General features: G+C 37.8%; 1 protein-coding gene across 1 annotated transcript in view; it reads left to right on the top strand.

Annotated features, from left to right (window-relative positions):
* LOC150091187 (inositol hexakisphosphate kinase 3-like) overlaps positions 1-15472 on the top strand; it is a 192666-nt gene that overhangs the window by 171494 nt on the left and 5700 nt on the right. The window contains exon 5 of the mRNA XM_090389206.1: positions 2586-2761. Within this exon, the coding sequence (XP_090245332.1) occupies positions 2586-2761 (176 nt within the window). The remainder of the gene's footprint in view (positions 1-2585; positions 2762-15472) is intronic.

Below are 15472 nucleotides of genomic sequence, written 5' to 3'. Positions count from 1 at the left end.
AGTAAACATTGGCAGTGAGCTGGATGATTTTGTAATAACTGAGAGGAAAGTGGAGGAGAGATTGTTGAGGATAAACATAAAAAAGGCACCTGGGGTGGATGGGATCTATCCAGTTATATTAAAGGAGGCAGCAAAGGAAGTATGCAAACCCCTAGCCATAATTATGAGAGCTTCTTTGGACTCAGGGGAGGTGCCCATAGACTGGAGATGTGCAAATGTAACCCCAATTCACAAAGGAGGATCAAAGGCTGACACAAGTAATTATAGACCTGTTAGTTTAACTTCTGTTCCAGGTAAATTAATGGAGGCACTGGTTAAAGAAGCACTGCAGGATCATCTAGACAAGAATTCAGTTATAGCTCAGACGCAGCATGGTTTTGTTAAGGGCAGGTCTTGCCTGACCAATTTGATTGGATACTATGATGTAGTCACAAAAGAACTGGATGCAGGGAATAACTTTGATATTATATATTTGGATCTTAGAAAGGCTTTTGATACTGTTGCACATGGAAGACTGCTGCACAAATTGGAGCAGTGTGGCATTGGAGGCAAATTGCTGCTATGGATAAGGGGATGGTTGAGTGGCAGAAGACAGAGAGTGGTAATCAATGGACACTGCTCAACGTGGACTAATGTTATTAGTGGAGTTCCTCAAGGTTCAGTGTTGGGTCCGTTGTTGTTTTCGGTGTTTATGAATGATATTGATGATGGGATATCAAGTTTAATGTCCAAGTTTGCAGATGATACAAAGGTTGGCAGGGTCGTTAAGGACAATACTGACGCTATGCTGCTGCAACAGGATCTGGAAAGGTTGAACAGATGGGCTGAGAGGTGGCAAATGAGGTTTAACATCGACAAATGTAAAGTGCTGCATATGGGAAACAGTAACCCCAGAGCAACGTATCAACTCTGCGGTACTACACTGACAGTGGTGGAGAATGAAAAGGACCTGGGGGTAATTGTGCAGGCAGATATGAAGTTCTCTGAGCAGTGCAGACGAGCTGCAAGAGTAGCGCATGGTGTCTTGTCAATGATATACAGGAATTTTTCTAGCAGGGATAAGGAGGTGATTATTCCCTTGTATAAGGCAATGGTAAGGCCACATCTTGAGTACTGTATACAGGTCTGGAGGCCTCATTTCAAGAAGGATGTAGAGCTGCTGGAACGGGTACAGAGAAGGGCAACAAGATTAGTAAATGGAACAAAGGGTTGCTCTTACGAAGAAAGGCTTAAGTTTTGCAAATTACAGAGTCTGGAGACTAGGCACCGGCGAGGTGATCTGATAGAGGTGTATAAGGCTTTGAATGGTTTGAGCATGCTCAATGCCAATGGGATTCTTCATCTTTCTCAGAATAATCACCTCAGAGGGCATAAATTCAAATTGAGGAAGGACGGATGTCGGATAGATGTGCGGAAATTTGCCTTTGGCCAGCGGGTGGTTGGTTGGTGGAACCGACTTCCATCACTTGTTGTTGAAGTTGATAGCCTAAACAAATTTAAAGCTCAACTGGACAGGTATTTCGAACGAACGGAGGGGTGAAATGGGAGTGGTGTGTTTTTTTTTTTTTTTTTTTGGCTGATGCTGAATAAGCTTGCTTTCTTGCATCATATGCCTCTGCTAATGCTAATGCTAATGCTAATGCTAATCACATCACATTCTGTTGCTGTTGTGGTGTCCAGTTCAATCAGACGCAGCACCAGGATGAACAGTGATGTCATTAGCAGGACAGCTTCAGCTTACGAGCAGTCACATGACCGTGTAAACCATTTTATTAAATGATTTTCCAATGGTTGTTGGGCATGTGCTTATCCTAGTTTTGTCAACTGCCTCTCAAGTCAGCTCATTAATGGTGCCTTTACAATTTCCTCCTATTCATTTCAACCTCAACATGTTTTGAGATTATTAATGGTGATCTACAATTAATCTCAAAACATGTTGAGGATTATTAATGGTGATCCACCTGGAATGAATGAATAATCACATTACTTTGTTTTTTATTGGTGTATGATTCTTCCAGCAGTTGGTTTTAAATATTCCACTTTTTTTGTTATCTGCCAAATGGATATGTCTTCTCTATGACATCTATCATTTCTCTTGCAAAGGGATCTAGCTCCTTTATTCACCTATATGCCTTTCATATCCTACTTTTAAAACTAGTAATGCAGTTTACCTCCATAATTAATTAATAATTAACCATACTTCCCAACATATGGGAAACCACTTCTTCAGTGTCCCAGTATATGTTGGATGACAGTGTACATATTGTAACTGTTTTATTGAAGCAGATAAACCAATGCCACAATTAATAATGGGTAGTATGTTTTTTGTGGCAGTATGCTGGCTCAGTTTCCCAGTGTGCATACGTGTGCCCATGTGAGTTCCCTGAAACCATAGCCTTTTTTCATGTTTTATCCAAGTATTTACATGTCATACTTTTTGGAAAATTTGTGTTTGCAAATTTATTAATTATTACAACTCATTTTGTGAAGGTTATTTGTAAAAATTAGTCTCACCTTAATGATTTTTATATAGTAGAAATTTCTGGATTTGTTTTTGTTTTTTTTTTTTTTTCCATAACAATCAGATTTTATATTACTGGAAAATGTGGCATCTCGATTTCATCGACCTTGTATATTAGATTTGAAAATGGGAACACGTCAGCATGGAGATGATGCTTCTGATGAGAAAAGACATCGACAAATGGCAAAATGTGCTGCTAGTACTTCTGCAACCTTAGGAGTCAGACTCTGTGGAATGCAGGTAAGTGTCTATGGTTGTGAGGATAGGAAAATTCCATATTTTCATATTTTGTGTGGGAAAACAGACAGAAGAATATTACAGTAGAAATATCAACATAAGCACAGCATTATGATTTACTGAAATTAAATTCTTTGTTCAGTTGATAATTGAACTGAAATAATTTGTTCTCTCTCTCTAATTATATATTAGGTCTACCAGTTGTCACTCTTCAAATTCCTTAAACCTCCAACAAGTTTTAAACCCAGAATGGGTTTAAAACTTGTTGGAGGTTTAAGGAATTCTTAAAAGTAGTTAGCCAATTTAAGACAGAGGAAGTAGTGTTTTTCTCCCTGTGAATTATCCTGAGTTTTTTAGCCTACCCAATATCAGCCTGTGAACTCACACTTGTATATACATGTTAAAGGGACCCCCCCCCCTCTAGTACCATATCAACCAAAGTGGTCATTGTATCAGGAATTCTCAAAACAGTTAACTCACTTCATTTTAATTATTTGAGTGCGCACACGTGCACACACACACACACACACACACACACATGCACGTGCGCATGCACGCACACGTGTTTGTATGTGCATATACTCAGTTATATTTTATTTCAATACTGTTTAGTAGGATTATGATTTAATTTAGCTGTTTGATATGTTACCAAGGTAATGTTCGGCTGTAGAAGTTTTTGCATTAGCATATAATGCTTAATTTTTATTTATATCTATTAAAGTACCTCATTAAGTTTTCCTAAGTTAATTGTATCAACTTCAAGGAAATTTAGAACAAAACCTTCAGATACACGAGAGCTATTAAATATTAGCATTAGCATTAGCAGAGGCATATGATGCAAGAAAGCAAGCTTATTCAGCATCAGCCAAAAAAAAAAAAAAAAAACCGCTCCCATTTCACCCCTCCATTCGTTCGAAATACCTGTCCAGTTGAGCTTTAAATTTGTTTAGGCTATCAACTTCAACAACAAGTGATGGAAGTCGGTTCCACCAACCAACCACCCGCTGGCCAAAGGCAAATTTCCGCACATCTATCCGACATCCGTCCTTCCTCAATTTGAATTTATACCCTCTGAGGTGATTATTCTGAGAAAGATGAAGAATCCCATTGGCATTGATCATGCTCAAACCATTCAAAGCCTTATACACCTCTATCAGATCACCTCGCCGGTGCCTAGTCTCCAGACTCTGTAATTTGCAAAACTTAAGCCTTTCTTCGTAAGAGCAACCCTTTGTTCCATTTACTAATCTTGTTGCCCTTCTCTGTACCCGTTCAAGCAGCTCTACATCCTTCTTGAAATGAGGCCTCGAGACCTGTATACAGTACTCAAGATGTGGCCTTACCATTGCCTAATACAAGGGAATAATCACCTCCTTATCCCTGCTAGAAAAATTCCTGTATATCATTGACAAGACACCATGAGCTACTCTTGCAGCTCGTCTGCACTGCTCAGAGAACTTCATATCTGCCTGCACAATTACCCCCAGGTCCTTTTCATTCTCCACCACTGTCAGTGTAGTACCGCAGAGTTGATACGTTGCTCTGGGGTTACTGTTTCCCATATGCAGCACTTTACATTTGTCGATGTTAAACCTCATTTGCCACCTCTCAGCCCATCTGTTCAACCTTTCCAGATCCTGTTGCAGCAGCATAGCGTCAGTATTGTCCTTAACGACCCTGCCAACCTTTGTATCATCTGCAAACTTGGACATTAAACTTGATATCCCATCATCAATATCATTCATAAACACCGAAAACAACAACGGACCCAACACTGAACCTTGAGGAACTCCACTAATAACATTAGTCCACGTTGAGCAGTGTCCATTGATTACCACTCTATGTCTTCTGCCACTCAACCATCCCCTTATCCATAGCAGCAATTTGCCTCCAATGCCACACTGCTCCAATTTGTGCAGCAGTCTTCCATGTGCAACAGTATCAAAAGCCTTTCTAAGATCCAAATATATAATATCAAAGTTATTCCCTGCATCCAGTTCTTTTGTGACTACATCATAGTATCCAATCAAATTGGTCAGGCAAGACCTGCCCTTAACAAAACCATGCTGCGTCTGAGCTATAACTGAATTCTTGTCTAGATGATCCTGCAGTGCTTCTTTAACCAGTGCCTCCATTAATTTACCTGGAACAGAAGTTAAACTAACAGGTCTATAATTACTTGTGTCAGCCTTTGATCCTCCTTTGTGAATTGGGGTTACATTTGCACATCTCCAGTCTATGGGTACCTCCCCTGAGTCCAAAGAAGCTCTCATAATTATGGCTAGGGGTTTGCATACTTCCTTTGCTGCCTCCTTTAATATAACTGGATAGATCCCATCCACCCCAGGTGCCTTTTTTATGTTTATCCTCAACAATCTCTCCTCCACTTTCCTCTCAGTTATTACAAAATCATCCAGCTCACTGACAATGTTTACTTTACCTACATCATTCTCCTTCCTGAATAACTCCTCATGCGTGAATGTAGATGCAAAATATTCGTTTAGATTGTTAGCCACCTGAGCAGGATCCTCAACTGTTGAACCATCAATATCCAGTGGACCAATCTGATTCATCCCTTTCCTTTTCGAGTTCAAGTATGTAAAGAACTCTTTTCTGTTTTTCTTTGCATCCTTTGCCAAGGATTTTTCATAGTCTGCCTTTGCCTGCCTAATCTCCTTTGTGACTTGGTTACAGACCAACTTATATCTATCATAGGCTTCCATGTCACCCATTAATTTGTATGTATCCCATGCATTTTTCTTCTCTGCCACATGTCTCATTAGTTCATCTGACAACCATTTAGGCCTAAACCTTGAACAATATTTCTTAGTTGGTATGTAAAGCCTGGTAGCCTCGAAGATTAGTTCCTTGAATGCTTCCCATTTTGAGTTTGCTGTTGGTAACATCATCAGTTGGTCCCACTGTATAGAATTTAAATACTGTCTCAGACCATCATAGTCGCCTTTACGAAAACAAAAACCCTTCCCTTTACCTCTGATGGTAGTTACCTCCTTGAGTAAATCCCACTTCAACACACTGTGATCACTGCCACCTAGTGGTTCATTTATCTGCAGGTTCTTAATGCATGAAGAATCACTACTGATAATCAGATCAAGAGTATTGCTCCCTCTTGTTGCCTCACGAACATGCTGATGTAGAAAACAATCATCCAATAAATCCACAAAAGCCTTGCTAGTGTGCGAGTGACCAACCCACAAATTCCAGTCAATATCTGGGAAATTAAAGTCCCCCATTATAAGACTCTCTGATTTACTGGCCCACTCTATTTCCCTGTACAAAATCTTATTATACTCATCAGAGTCATTAGGCCTATAGCACACTCCTACTCTCAATTTTGATTTCCCTATGCTTATGTCACACCAAACTGACTCGACGCTGCCCTGTCCATCGATGTCGACTGGCTTCACTTCCTTGGACTTTATGTGTTTCTTAATTAATAGCATAACCCCTCCTCCCCTCCTGTCCTGTCTATCCTTTCTATACACATTGTATTCCCCAAATTCCAGTTCCGCATTACTTATATCTGTGTGACACCACGTCTCTGATATCCCAACAATATCTGCCTTTGATGTTTTGAGCAATACCTCAAATTCATCAAATTTATTTACCAAACTCCTAGCATTGGTGTACACGCAGGTATACATGCACCTGTTTCTATTCTTAGCTACCCTAACACAACCCATGTGTTTACCTGTACCGCAATGACTACCAGCAGTCTCTGAAATATCCTGCATTTTGTTTTTCAGACTTCTGCTCATTTCAATAGAAGCAGTGCAAGAATCACTTCCACCTCTGCCACTGGCTACTGTTAATCTATTAGTCCTTGTATCCCCCCCAACTAGCAGTTTTCCGACCCACCTAACACTGCCTCGACAGCATCAGCAAAAATTCTTGCACCCTTTCTATTTAAGTGTATCCCATCCCTGTAGAAGCAATCTCTCCTGTTAACAAGTACAGTCCAGGCTGAAAAAAATTCTACCCCTTGAGCCTTGCACAATCCCTCCAGGGCCGAATTGATCGACAAGGCTCTCATCATATACTCCCTCCTATCGTGTCTGGGCAGAATTGCAGACACTTTCAAGTTCAACCCTAATTCACGGCTTTTTTTCAACAGTGACCTGTACTTGCTAAGTAATTCCGCCGGTCTCCTACTCTTAATATCATTAGTGCCAACGTGTACAACTATATCACCTTTTGTGCCCTTAAAAGATGATATCCGCTCTACAACGTCATCAACCTTTGCCCCTGGCAGACATACCCTGGTCCTATTCCACCTATCCTTTTTACAAAGCATGTTCCCCGTTTCCCTGACAATAGAGTCACCAACAACTACTAGTTCCTGTGGGACCAGCGCATTCTGCCTAGGGGGCTGCTTCTGTGTTGCCTGATGACCAAGTGGAAGCTCTGGCGTTGATGTGGGCAGCTGAGAGCTTGATGGGCCCCTCAATTTATTTCCTTCGAGGGCATCCACCCTGTCCTTCAAGCTCTCATAAAGGCCCATAACAACGCTGAGTTGTCGCCTGATTTCCTTGCACTCCTTACATCGTGCACACACAAAGACATCCCCCTTGGCAATATCATGTCCCGTACCCGACTGCTCCGCAAACATCAAGCAAACAGTGCATTTTAATAGACTGTGATTCAGAGGGCAACTGCCCCCCTCAGTTCTCCCCTGAACCACAGCACTCCCATTAGCTTGAGCCTTTTGCTTTGCTGCTCTGGTCAGAGTCATGATTCCGATTTAATTCAATAAAATTCAAAACAAAAATTAAATCCTTAAGTTATATCCCAAAACAGTTATGTTATATATATATTTTTTTCGGTATCTAGCGTTTTCTACGAGTTCCCTTTATACAACTTCCGTATCACGTGTACCACTATAGTTATGTATTAATTATTTGTTAGATTAAGTCGTTATATATATATATATATATATATAGAGTTAAAAGTACAATTTAATTGACAATAAAGTTTATCAAGATTAATAGATTTACTGATTAATTGACAATATTATATTATGCACTATACGACACTAAGCTTATGCTATCGTGTAAAAATGGCGGGAATTCACGAACGGTATTTCTACGGACTCGTAAGTATTGATTAGCTTCCAAATCTCGCTATCTCAATTTAGAATAAACTAAGGATCCTGACTAGCTCTATAATCTACTTATAGAAGATAATTTGATATAACAGTTGGTTAATAAATCGACTAAATTTGGTTAAAAAAAAATTTGGTTTGTGACACGTGGATTTGATACCGTTACCGATACTAAGTAATATCTACAAAATCTCTGTCTAAGTTAAACTTTAAACTAAGTATGTAACTAGGAATATAAAGCTACTCTACAAAATAAGTTAATATGACAATTTAAACTAATAAAGCAGAAAATAAATCAGGAAAAACTTCTCTGTTTGAAGAGCTTTAAGGAGCAATGTCCGCACAGGCTAACCTCGCACCCAGGTTGTATTATATTATTGCACAATGGTTATCAAAAGCCTTAGTTGTGTAGCGAGGTGCAAACTAATTTTTCTACAAAATGTATTGATCTTATATTGCAAAGCAAGCCACATTTTAATTTAATTTGCATTTAAATTAAATAGCAACATACATCTTTCTACAAGTTGTTCACAAGGATCATTACTAACAGATTAGCCAGAATACTTCATGATAATCAACCGAAAGAGCAAGCTGGCTTTAGGATAGGATTCTCAAATATGGATCACTTTCACGTAATATCACAGCTAACGGAGAAAACAAATGAATATAAAACACCATTATGCCTGGCATTTGTGGATTATGAAAAGGCATTTGACTCCATACAGCATGAGGCAATGTTTCGGGCACTGGAAAGACAAGGCATTGATACCCCATATATTATGATTTTGAAGAAAATATATGAGAACGCTACCTCCTTTATTAGACTAGAAAAAGACAGTAGCAAATTTAAAATTGAGAAAGGAGTTCGAAAAGGAGACACAATATCTCCGAAGCTGTTTACTGCTGCCCTTGAGGAAGCTTTCAGAAGATTAGACTGGTCGCAGAAAGGAGTCAATGTGAATGGAGAGTACCTAAACCATTTTCGATTTGCAGATGACATTGTGGTCATAAGCCACGATCCCAAAGAATTAGAGGAAAATCTTAATCAGTTATGCACAGTTAGTAAGGATTTTGTACTAAAGATGACTATGGCTAATTCAAAAGTAATGATGAACTAGTATGCCACAAAAAGGGACATAATGATTGAAGGAGCAGTAATTGAGAAGGTGGAGTCATATACTTATCTGGGACAAGTTATTAGCTGTAATAATGATAAATGGCTGGAAGTCAAGAGAAGAATAAATTTTGGTTGGATAGCATTCAGGAAATATAGTCACATACTGAGGAGCAATGTCCCAGTTTGTCTGAAACGTAAAATAATGAATCAATGTATACTCCCCACCATGACTTATGGAAGTGAAACTTGGAATGGAAGAGAAGCTGAGAACTACACAGCGAAGAATGGAACGAATTATATTGGGAATCAGACTGTTAGATAAGAAGAGAAACACATGGATTAGGCAGCAAACTCAAGTAAAGGACATTCTTATCAAAACTAAAGAACTAAAATGGTCTTGGGCAGGACACATAGCTTGAAGGCATAATGACAGATGGACTAAGAAAATAACAGAATGGTACCCAAGAGGAGCTAGAAGAAAACCTGGAAGACAACGGTGGAGATGGATGGATGAAATTTATGAGTTTGTGGGTAGTAAATGGATGGCCATTGCACAAAACAAGGAACTGGAAAGTTGCTGGAGAGACCATTGTCCTGCAGTGGATTGAAAATGGCTGATGATACATCTTTCAGGAGTAATACTTTTTATTTGAAGTGCAAGTGCAGTTCTATGTTGCTGAAGGGTCTGAGGCTATCTAACCAGGAGGAGGAGACCCCCACATATACTAAGCTAGACTTATGAGGAACTAACTAGGATCCCAATATTCAGTCCTCACCTTGTGTGACTATCTGTTAGGGTGCCATTTAGCACCCTACTGGCAAGTCAATAGGTAGCCAGTTGAATGGCTTTTGAACAAATGAGGATGTTGTGCTGATGGTGTGGAACTGAGCTGGCTAAATCATGTAAAGTATAGGCTAGAACCTTATCACTTGGGAGAACATAGCATTCATATATTCTGGCTGGGACATTGCCTAGATTAACAGAGTCCTTACTGTGCTTCTTGGGGTACCAGGAGACAGTGCTAAATATGTTATGGAATAATCATCAAAATAAGTCCATCAGTGTTAGAAGTTTCAATGGCAGAGAAGTGAAATTGACAGAAGGAGTATGTCTGATATAATTACTGAAGGACATTACATGGAGCTCTCAAAGTATTTAGATGAGTAGACAATTAACTCATATGTTGGTAACAGAATTTTGGTTTTAGTGAAACATATCGGAAGGTACAAAGCTATCCAGTACTTTCAATTTACTTAAACTCTATAGGCTACATTTTATATTTTCTATAATTTTTGTTATTTGTGTATATACGAGGGGCATTATAAATTATCTACCTAAGGTATTTCCCATAGTTATATTTCCATGATTCATGATTTATCATGTTCCTACATATCTCAACTTGAATCATACTAATTTTGATCCCACTATGTTTTTAGGTTGTGCTGCTATAACAGAAAAAAATGAAGACACCTGTATAAAATTATGGATTTGCTGAAATTGGAACATCATTTAGTCATCAAGTTTCTTACCAAAGAAGGAAATGGCCCAAAGGCCATTCATGAAAGGATGGTAGCTGTGTATATGCAAGTGCACTTTCACAGTGCCATGTGAAATTCTTGTCAAAACAATTCAAGTAGGGTAGAGAGTCCATCAAAGATGATCCTCTTGTAACCCTCTGTATTTCTTGTAATTCATACAAAATGAAAACAGAAAATATTATTATTTATAGAATACAGGCCATTTTGCTATAATTTTCCATCTTACAATGTGCATTTCCAGTGATACCTTTGTGTGACATCTCTCTCTCTCTCTCTCTCTCTCACACACTCACACACACACACACACACACACACACACACACACACACACACACACACACACACACACACACACACGCGCGCGCGCACATGAAGCCCACATGCATCCAATGTTACACGCTTTCTGACTAGCATCATTGTTGTTGTGCACTTGATATTAATGATATTAAGAATAGGAAATCTGAGGATTAACTTAACAATTTAATTCTCAGCTCTACTATTCTTATAATGGTCTCAATAACATTTGGATAAAAGGCCCACTGATGATATTATTGAGACTGGTAATTGGTCAGTAAATCGGTTAAAGTAATGAAACGTAAAAAAAGTATACAATATGTACCTTAAGAATTTTATTTTACTAAAACATATGTACATTCGCATACATCAGATCAGTAATTTTATCCATTTATATGATGAAATGTAATGATGTTTTTCAGCATAGTCTCTCCAAATTTTTTAATAACATCACATTGTTGAATTGAATTAGGCTGTTGTTCATTATAATGCAAATCTCTGTCTTGGGCATTTTTGGTAGCTGCATGAGAAATTTTTGGCCCTGATTTAATCTCTCATTCTTCTTCATATTCAGAAATCATACATTAGATAGTATGAACCAGAGCTGTAATGCTCAATATGTTCTATGTTGATATCAATATTTGTAAAATATTAAGAGAAGTTTACCTCAATATAGTACGTAGAACACTTCCATATGATACTCTCCAGAAATTAAAACGAAAAAATCGAAAAACTTGCATTAGAGTAACAAATAATTTAAAAAATAAGTAAAAATCAATTTAATACAATGAAAAATAAGAAAATTAATTAAAAGAATTTAACGAAAAAAAAATTTTTTTTTTTTTAAATTGCAAAACGATTTTCCTTCCTCTACGTACTATATTGAGGTAAACTTCTTATTTTACAAATATTGATATCAACGTAGAACGCATTGAGCATTACAGCTCTGGTTCATACTATCTAATTCATTTAAAAAAAAAAAAAATCGTTTTGCAGTTTTTTTCGTTAAATTCTTTTAACTAATTTTCTTATTTTTAATTGTGTTAAATTGATTTTTTAATATTTTTCGTTTTAATTTCTGGAGAGTATCATACGGAAGTGTTCTATGATAGGCACCTTCGTAGCCAGGTGGGCAGGAGCAGCAGTGCGTAGCACATGCTTCTCGATTAGGCCGGGGTTCGAGCCCGTGACCACCAAATATGGAGGATGCGGAAAGGTCAGGGAATGACCACCGCATATCCCCAGAGCAATATGGCCTTAGTTGCTAATGCTCCTAAAAAAAAACAAATAACAAACTACGTACTATATTGAGGTAAACTTCTTATTATTTTACAAAAAAAAGCAGAAATCATACACAATTGTTTCTCGTGATGTGTGTGATTTTTTTTTTTTCCCTTGTCCATAATGTGATTTTCCAACAAATGTTTTGGAAAATGATCATCACTTCAAAATTTTTATTTATTTTTTGTGGTGATGATTTGTTGGAAAATATTGTTGGCAAAACAAAACCTTCAACATATACACTCTACCCATATTATAATACAATTATTTTCCAAAATAATCAAGCCAAAAATTCTCTATGTTTCCACTGTCTGGAATGGCGTGGCCAGTGCAAATTTCAAAAAGATTTCTTTCCTTGAATACTGGTTTCTTAAATGGACTTTCTTCAAGTCCAGCTAGGAACCTGTCTCTTCCCAAACTTTCATGGTTGGTTGCCTAAACTACTCCGACTTTTCACATTCAATCTGGTACAACAATCTTTCTTTCTTTACAAAACTGTACAGTGTGGACATTGATTGTCCAGAATGGGAAGTTATAGTGTGGAGAATCCCCAGGAAAGCAGCAAGATTCAAACCAACACTAGACCCTTTACTAAATCGATCCCGTTTAATCGAAAGGCACTTCCCATTCAACACTGTTCTTTGATAATCATTTAAATATAGACCCAGTCCTAATAGCCCAAAACAGAGCTCTCCTGTCATAAGCGGCTAAACTCATACTAACGAATCTACACTGAACTAAATATAACGACAATGTTATATCCTTCCTCTCCTTTAATCCTGACTTTACAGTCTAGATATCTAGGGGAACACCCACCTTCCACTCATCAGATAACTCCGGTAGTTTGTTTTTCTTGAATTGCAGTTCTCATGCATTAGCTGATCTCGAGAATTTAGTGATAGCCAAGTCCTGCAGTTGTGTGCACTTTATGTCAACTACATGTGTAATATAATTTTGCCTTTCCTATTAATTGTACTCTATTCTAATTGTATGTGTTTTTATGCTTTACTGTAAGCCCGTATAGCTGTTGCATTAGTTGTCCTGGGGCAAGCTCAGCATTGTCAGCATGTTTATTATACTATATTGATGGCACATCGCCACATGGCCACACTGGTCTGCACTTTGTCCAGGATGCCTCTTGGACAAACCTGCAACCACTGGCTTGTCTGAAGCTGTTGCCTCTATGCATTGCAGGAATGAGTGACCGAGAGCTAATAAACGGAATTTATTTATTTCATTTGTTTTGTCAACCCCTCAGGCCAAAGTTTCTCCAAGATTTAGTAAATACAGGTAACCCTTATATAACATGGTTATTAGGTTCCCACAAAATGTTGTGTTGTGTGAAACCGCGTTATATGGGACTAAGAAAAAGTACAAAAAAGGTGGGTTACGTTCCAAAAGCTAACAAAAATACACCATTCTAGATTTCGTGTATCTACTGCACTCTTTAAAAAATCAGTAATCTGGGTTTGTTTTCTTTTGCTTGATAAATCTTTGTGAATTTCATCGTATGGAACTAAGCATTTTTGAAGCTCCCTTTTGAACTTTGGTCTGCTTTCATTCAAGAATCTGCATTCAAAAAATAAGATTCTAATTGCTCGGCTAACTTTATGCCTTTCCCTATGCCTTTTGGTGTAAAATTTGGAAGTTTAGAATTTTCATCTGGAATATCATCATCTGAATTGATTTGATTTTACCTCAGATGCCATTTTCACCAATTCCACTATGCCGGCTTCTTTTTCTACCAGTAATTCTTGAATGTCTTTAGTAATCATACCTTTTTATTTTTTTTTAGGAGCATCGGCGACTAAGGCCATGTTATTCTGTGTATATTGTCTATAAATTGCGTGTCCTGAGGTCGATTTTCTGTTTTGCTGGATGAAAAACCGAATTTCCGGGAAAAAACCATGCTGCCCGAGCCCAACTAACTCAGCCATGTTGTGAAAAAGACCCATAAAAATTCCTCCCTTCATCGACGGGATTCGAACTTGGGTCTTTTCCAGCTGGTGTGGGAAGGAGGGTGATTCTATCAACTGTGCTACCCACAAGGGCTTCAGTAGTCATATCATCAGAACCTTCCCCTCCTACTGACGTAGCAAGTTCTGCTATCATACTGATTCCATTTTCTGCCCATTCAATCATATTTCCTGAATGAACTGACTTTGGCCATACATTTTTTCACACACATTTAATGATGACAGTTTCTTTCAGCTATAAAGCTATGATTCTGATACAGTCCACAACTGAGAAATGTTTCCATGCCTCCATTACTTCAATAGATTCAGAATCAATTTTTTCCAAAATCCATTGTAACAATTTTCTGATGAAATGAGTTTTAAAGGTGGATATAATGCCTTGATCTAATGGCTGAATGAAAGAAGTTGTATTAACATAGTACAACTGTGGCAGTAGGAACATAACTTCAATGTTTGGATGACTTTTGGATGGCCTGGTGTGCTATCCAGTAGTAATAAAACTTTGAAATCTTGATTTTTCCACAAGTTTTCAACAAGTACAAGTTCAATAGTACAGAACGTAACACGGGAACTTCTCAACAAAACAAAATACAGGGATTTCTCAATATTTTTTTTTTTTTTTTGACTAGTGAGTCAACAGCGGGGATTCAAAAAGAGTGGAAACATTGAAAAATTACATCCAACATAATAGCAGGATTTTCCCCACACAAAATAGCCTATTATGCAAGGTTTACCGAAATTCTCTAACTGTTTTAGAGAATTTCGGTAAAAACGTGCGAAATTGCCACAATTTATCAATCGTGTTAGAACGAAACCATGTTGTAGAAGTACCGTGTTATAGGGAGGGTTGCCTGTATTGAACTTGGAATTTCAGTTTGATTTAGTACTATATCATAAACACTGCTTTGGCATTGGTGACTTTAATGTTTCTATAAAACCTATATTCTTGTCTTTTACTTTTTCCAAAATTGAATTCAAAAGCTCTCACTCATGTCATCTCTTTAAATAATTCTAGACCGCCTTGATCCACAAGCTGAATTAAGGATGTTACATTCATTATTAAAAACATGCTTTTATATCCCCTTCTGTAAGTTCTTCACAACTGGATAGTGAAGGAGCATTATCCAGAAAGAAAATAGGATTTTCAGATAAGTTTATTAGAGAAAAAAAAGCCCTTCAAGTAAAGATTTTTAAATTTTTGATAAATTTTGTGAGTGTTATTAAACTGTTAAAGATGAACAGTTTATGTTTATTTGTTTGTTATTTGATTTTTAGGAGCATTAGCAACTAAGGCCATATTGCTCCGTGGATATGCGGTGGTCATTCCCTGACCTTTCTGCATCCTCCGTATTTGGTGGTCACGGGCTCGAACCCCGGTCTAATCA

This window comes from Mastigoproctus giganteus, chromosome 1 (assembly GCF_048544385.1).
Source record: "Mastigoproctus giganteus isolate SK-2022 chromosome 1, ASM4854438v1, whole genome shotgun sequence".
Classification (NCBI taxonomy): domain Eukaryota; kingdom Metazoa; phylum Arthropoda; class Arachnida; order Uropygi; family Thelyphonidae; genus Mastigoproctus; species Mastigoproctus giganteus.
The sequence above is the reverse complement of the archived record's forward strand: the minus strand, read 5'-3'. Positions and strand labels throughout refer to the sequence as shown.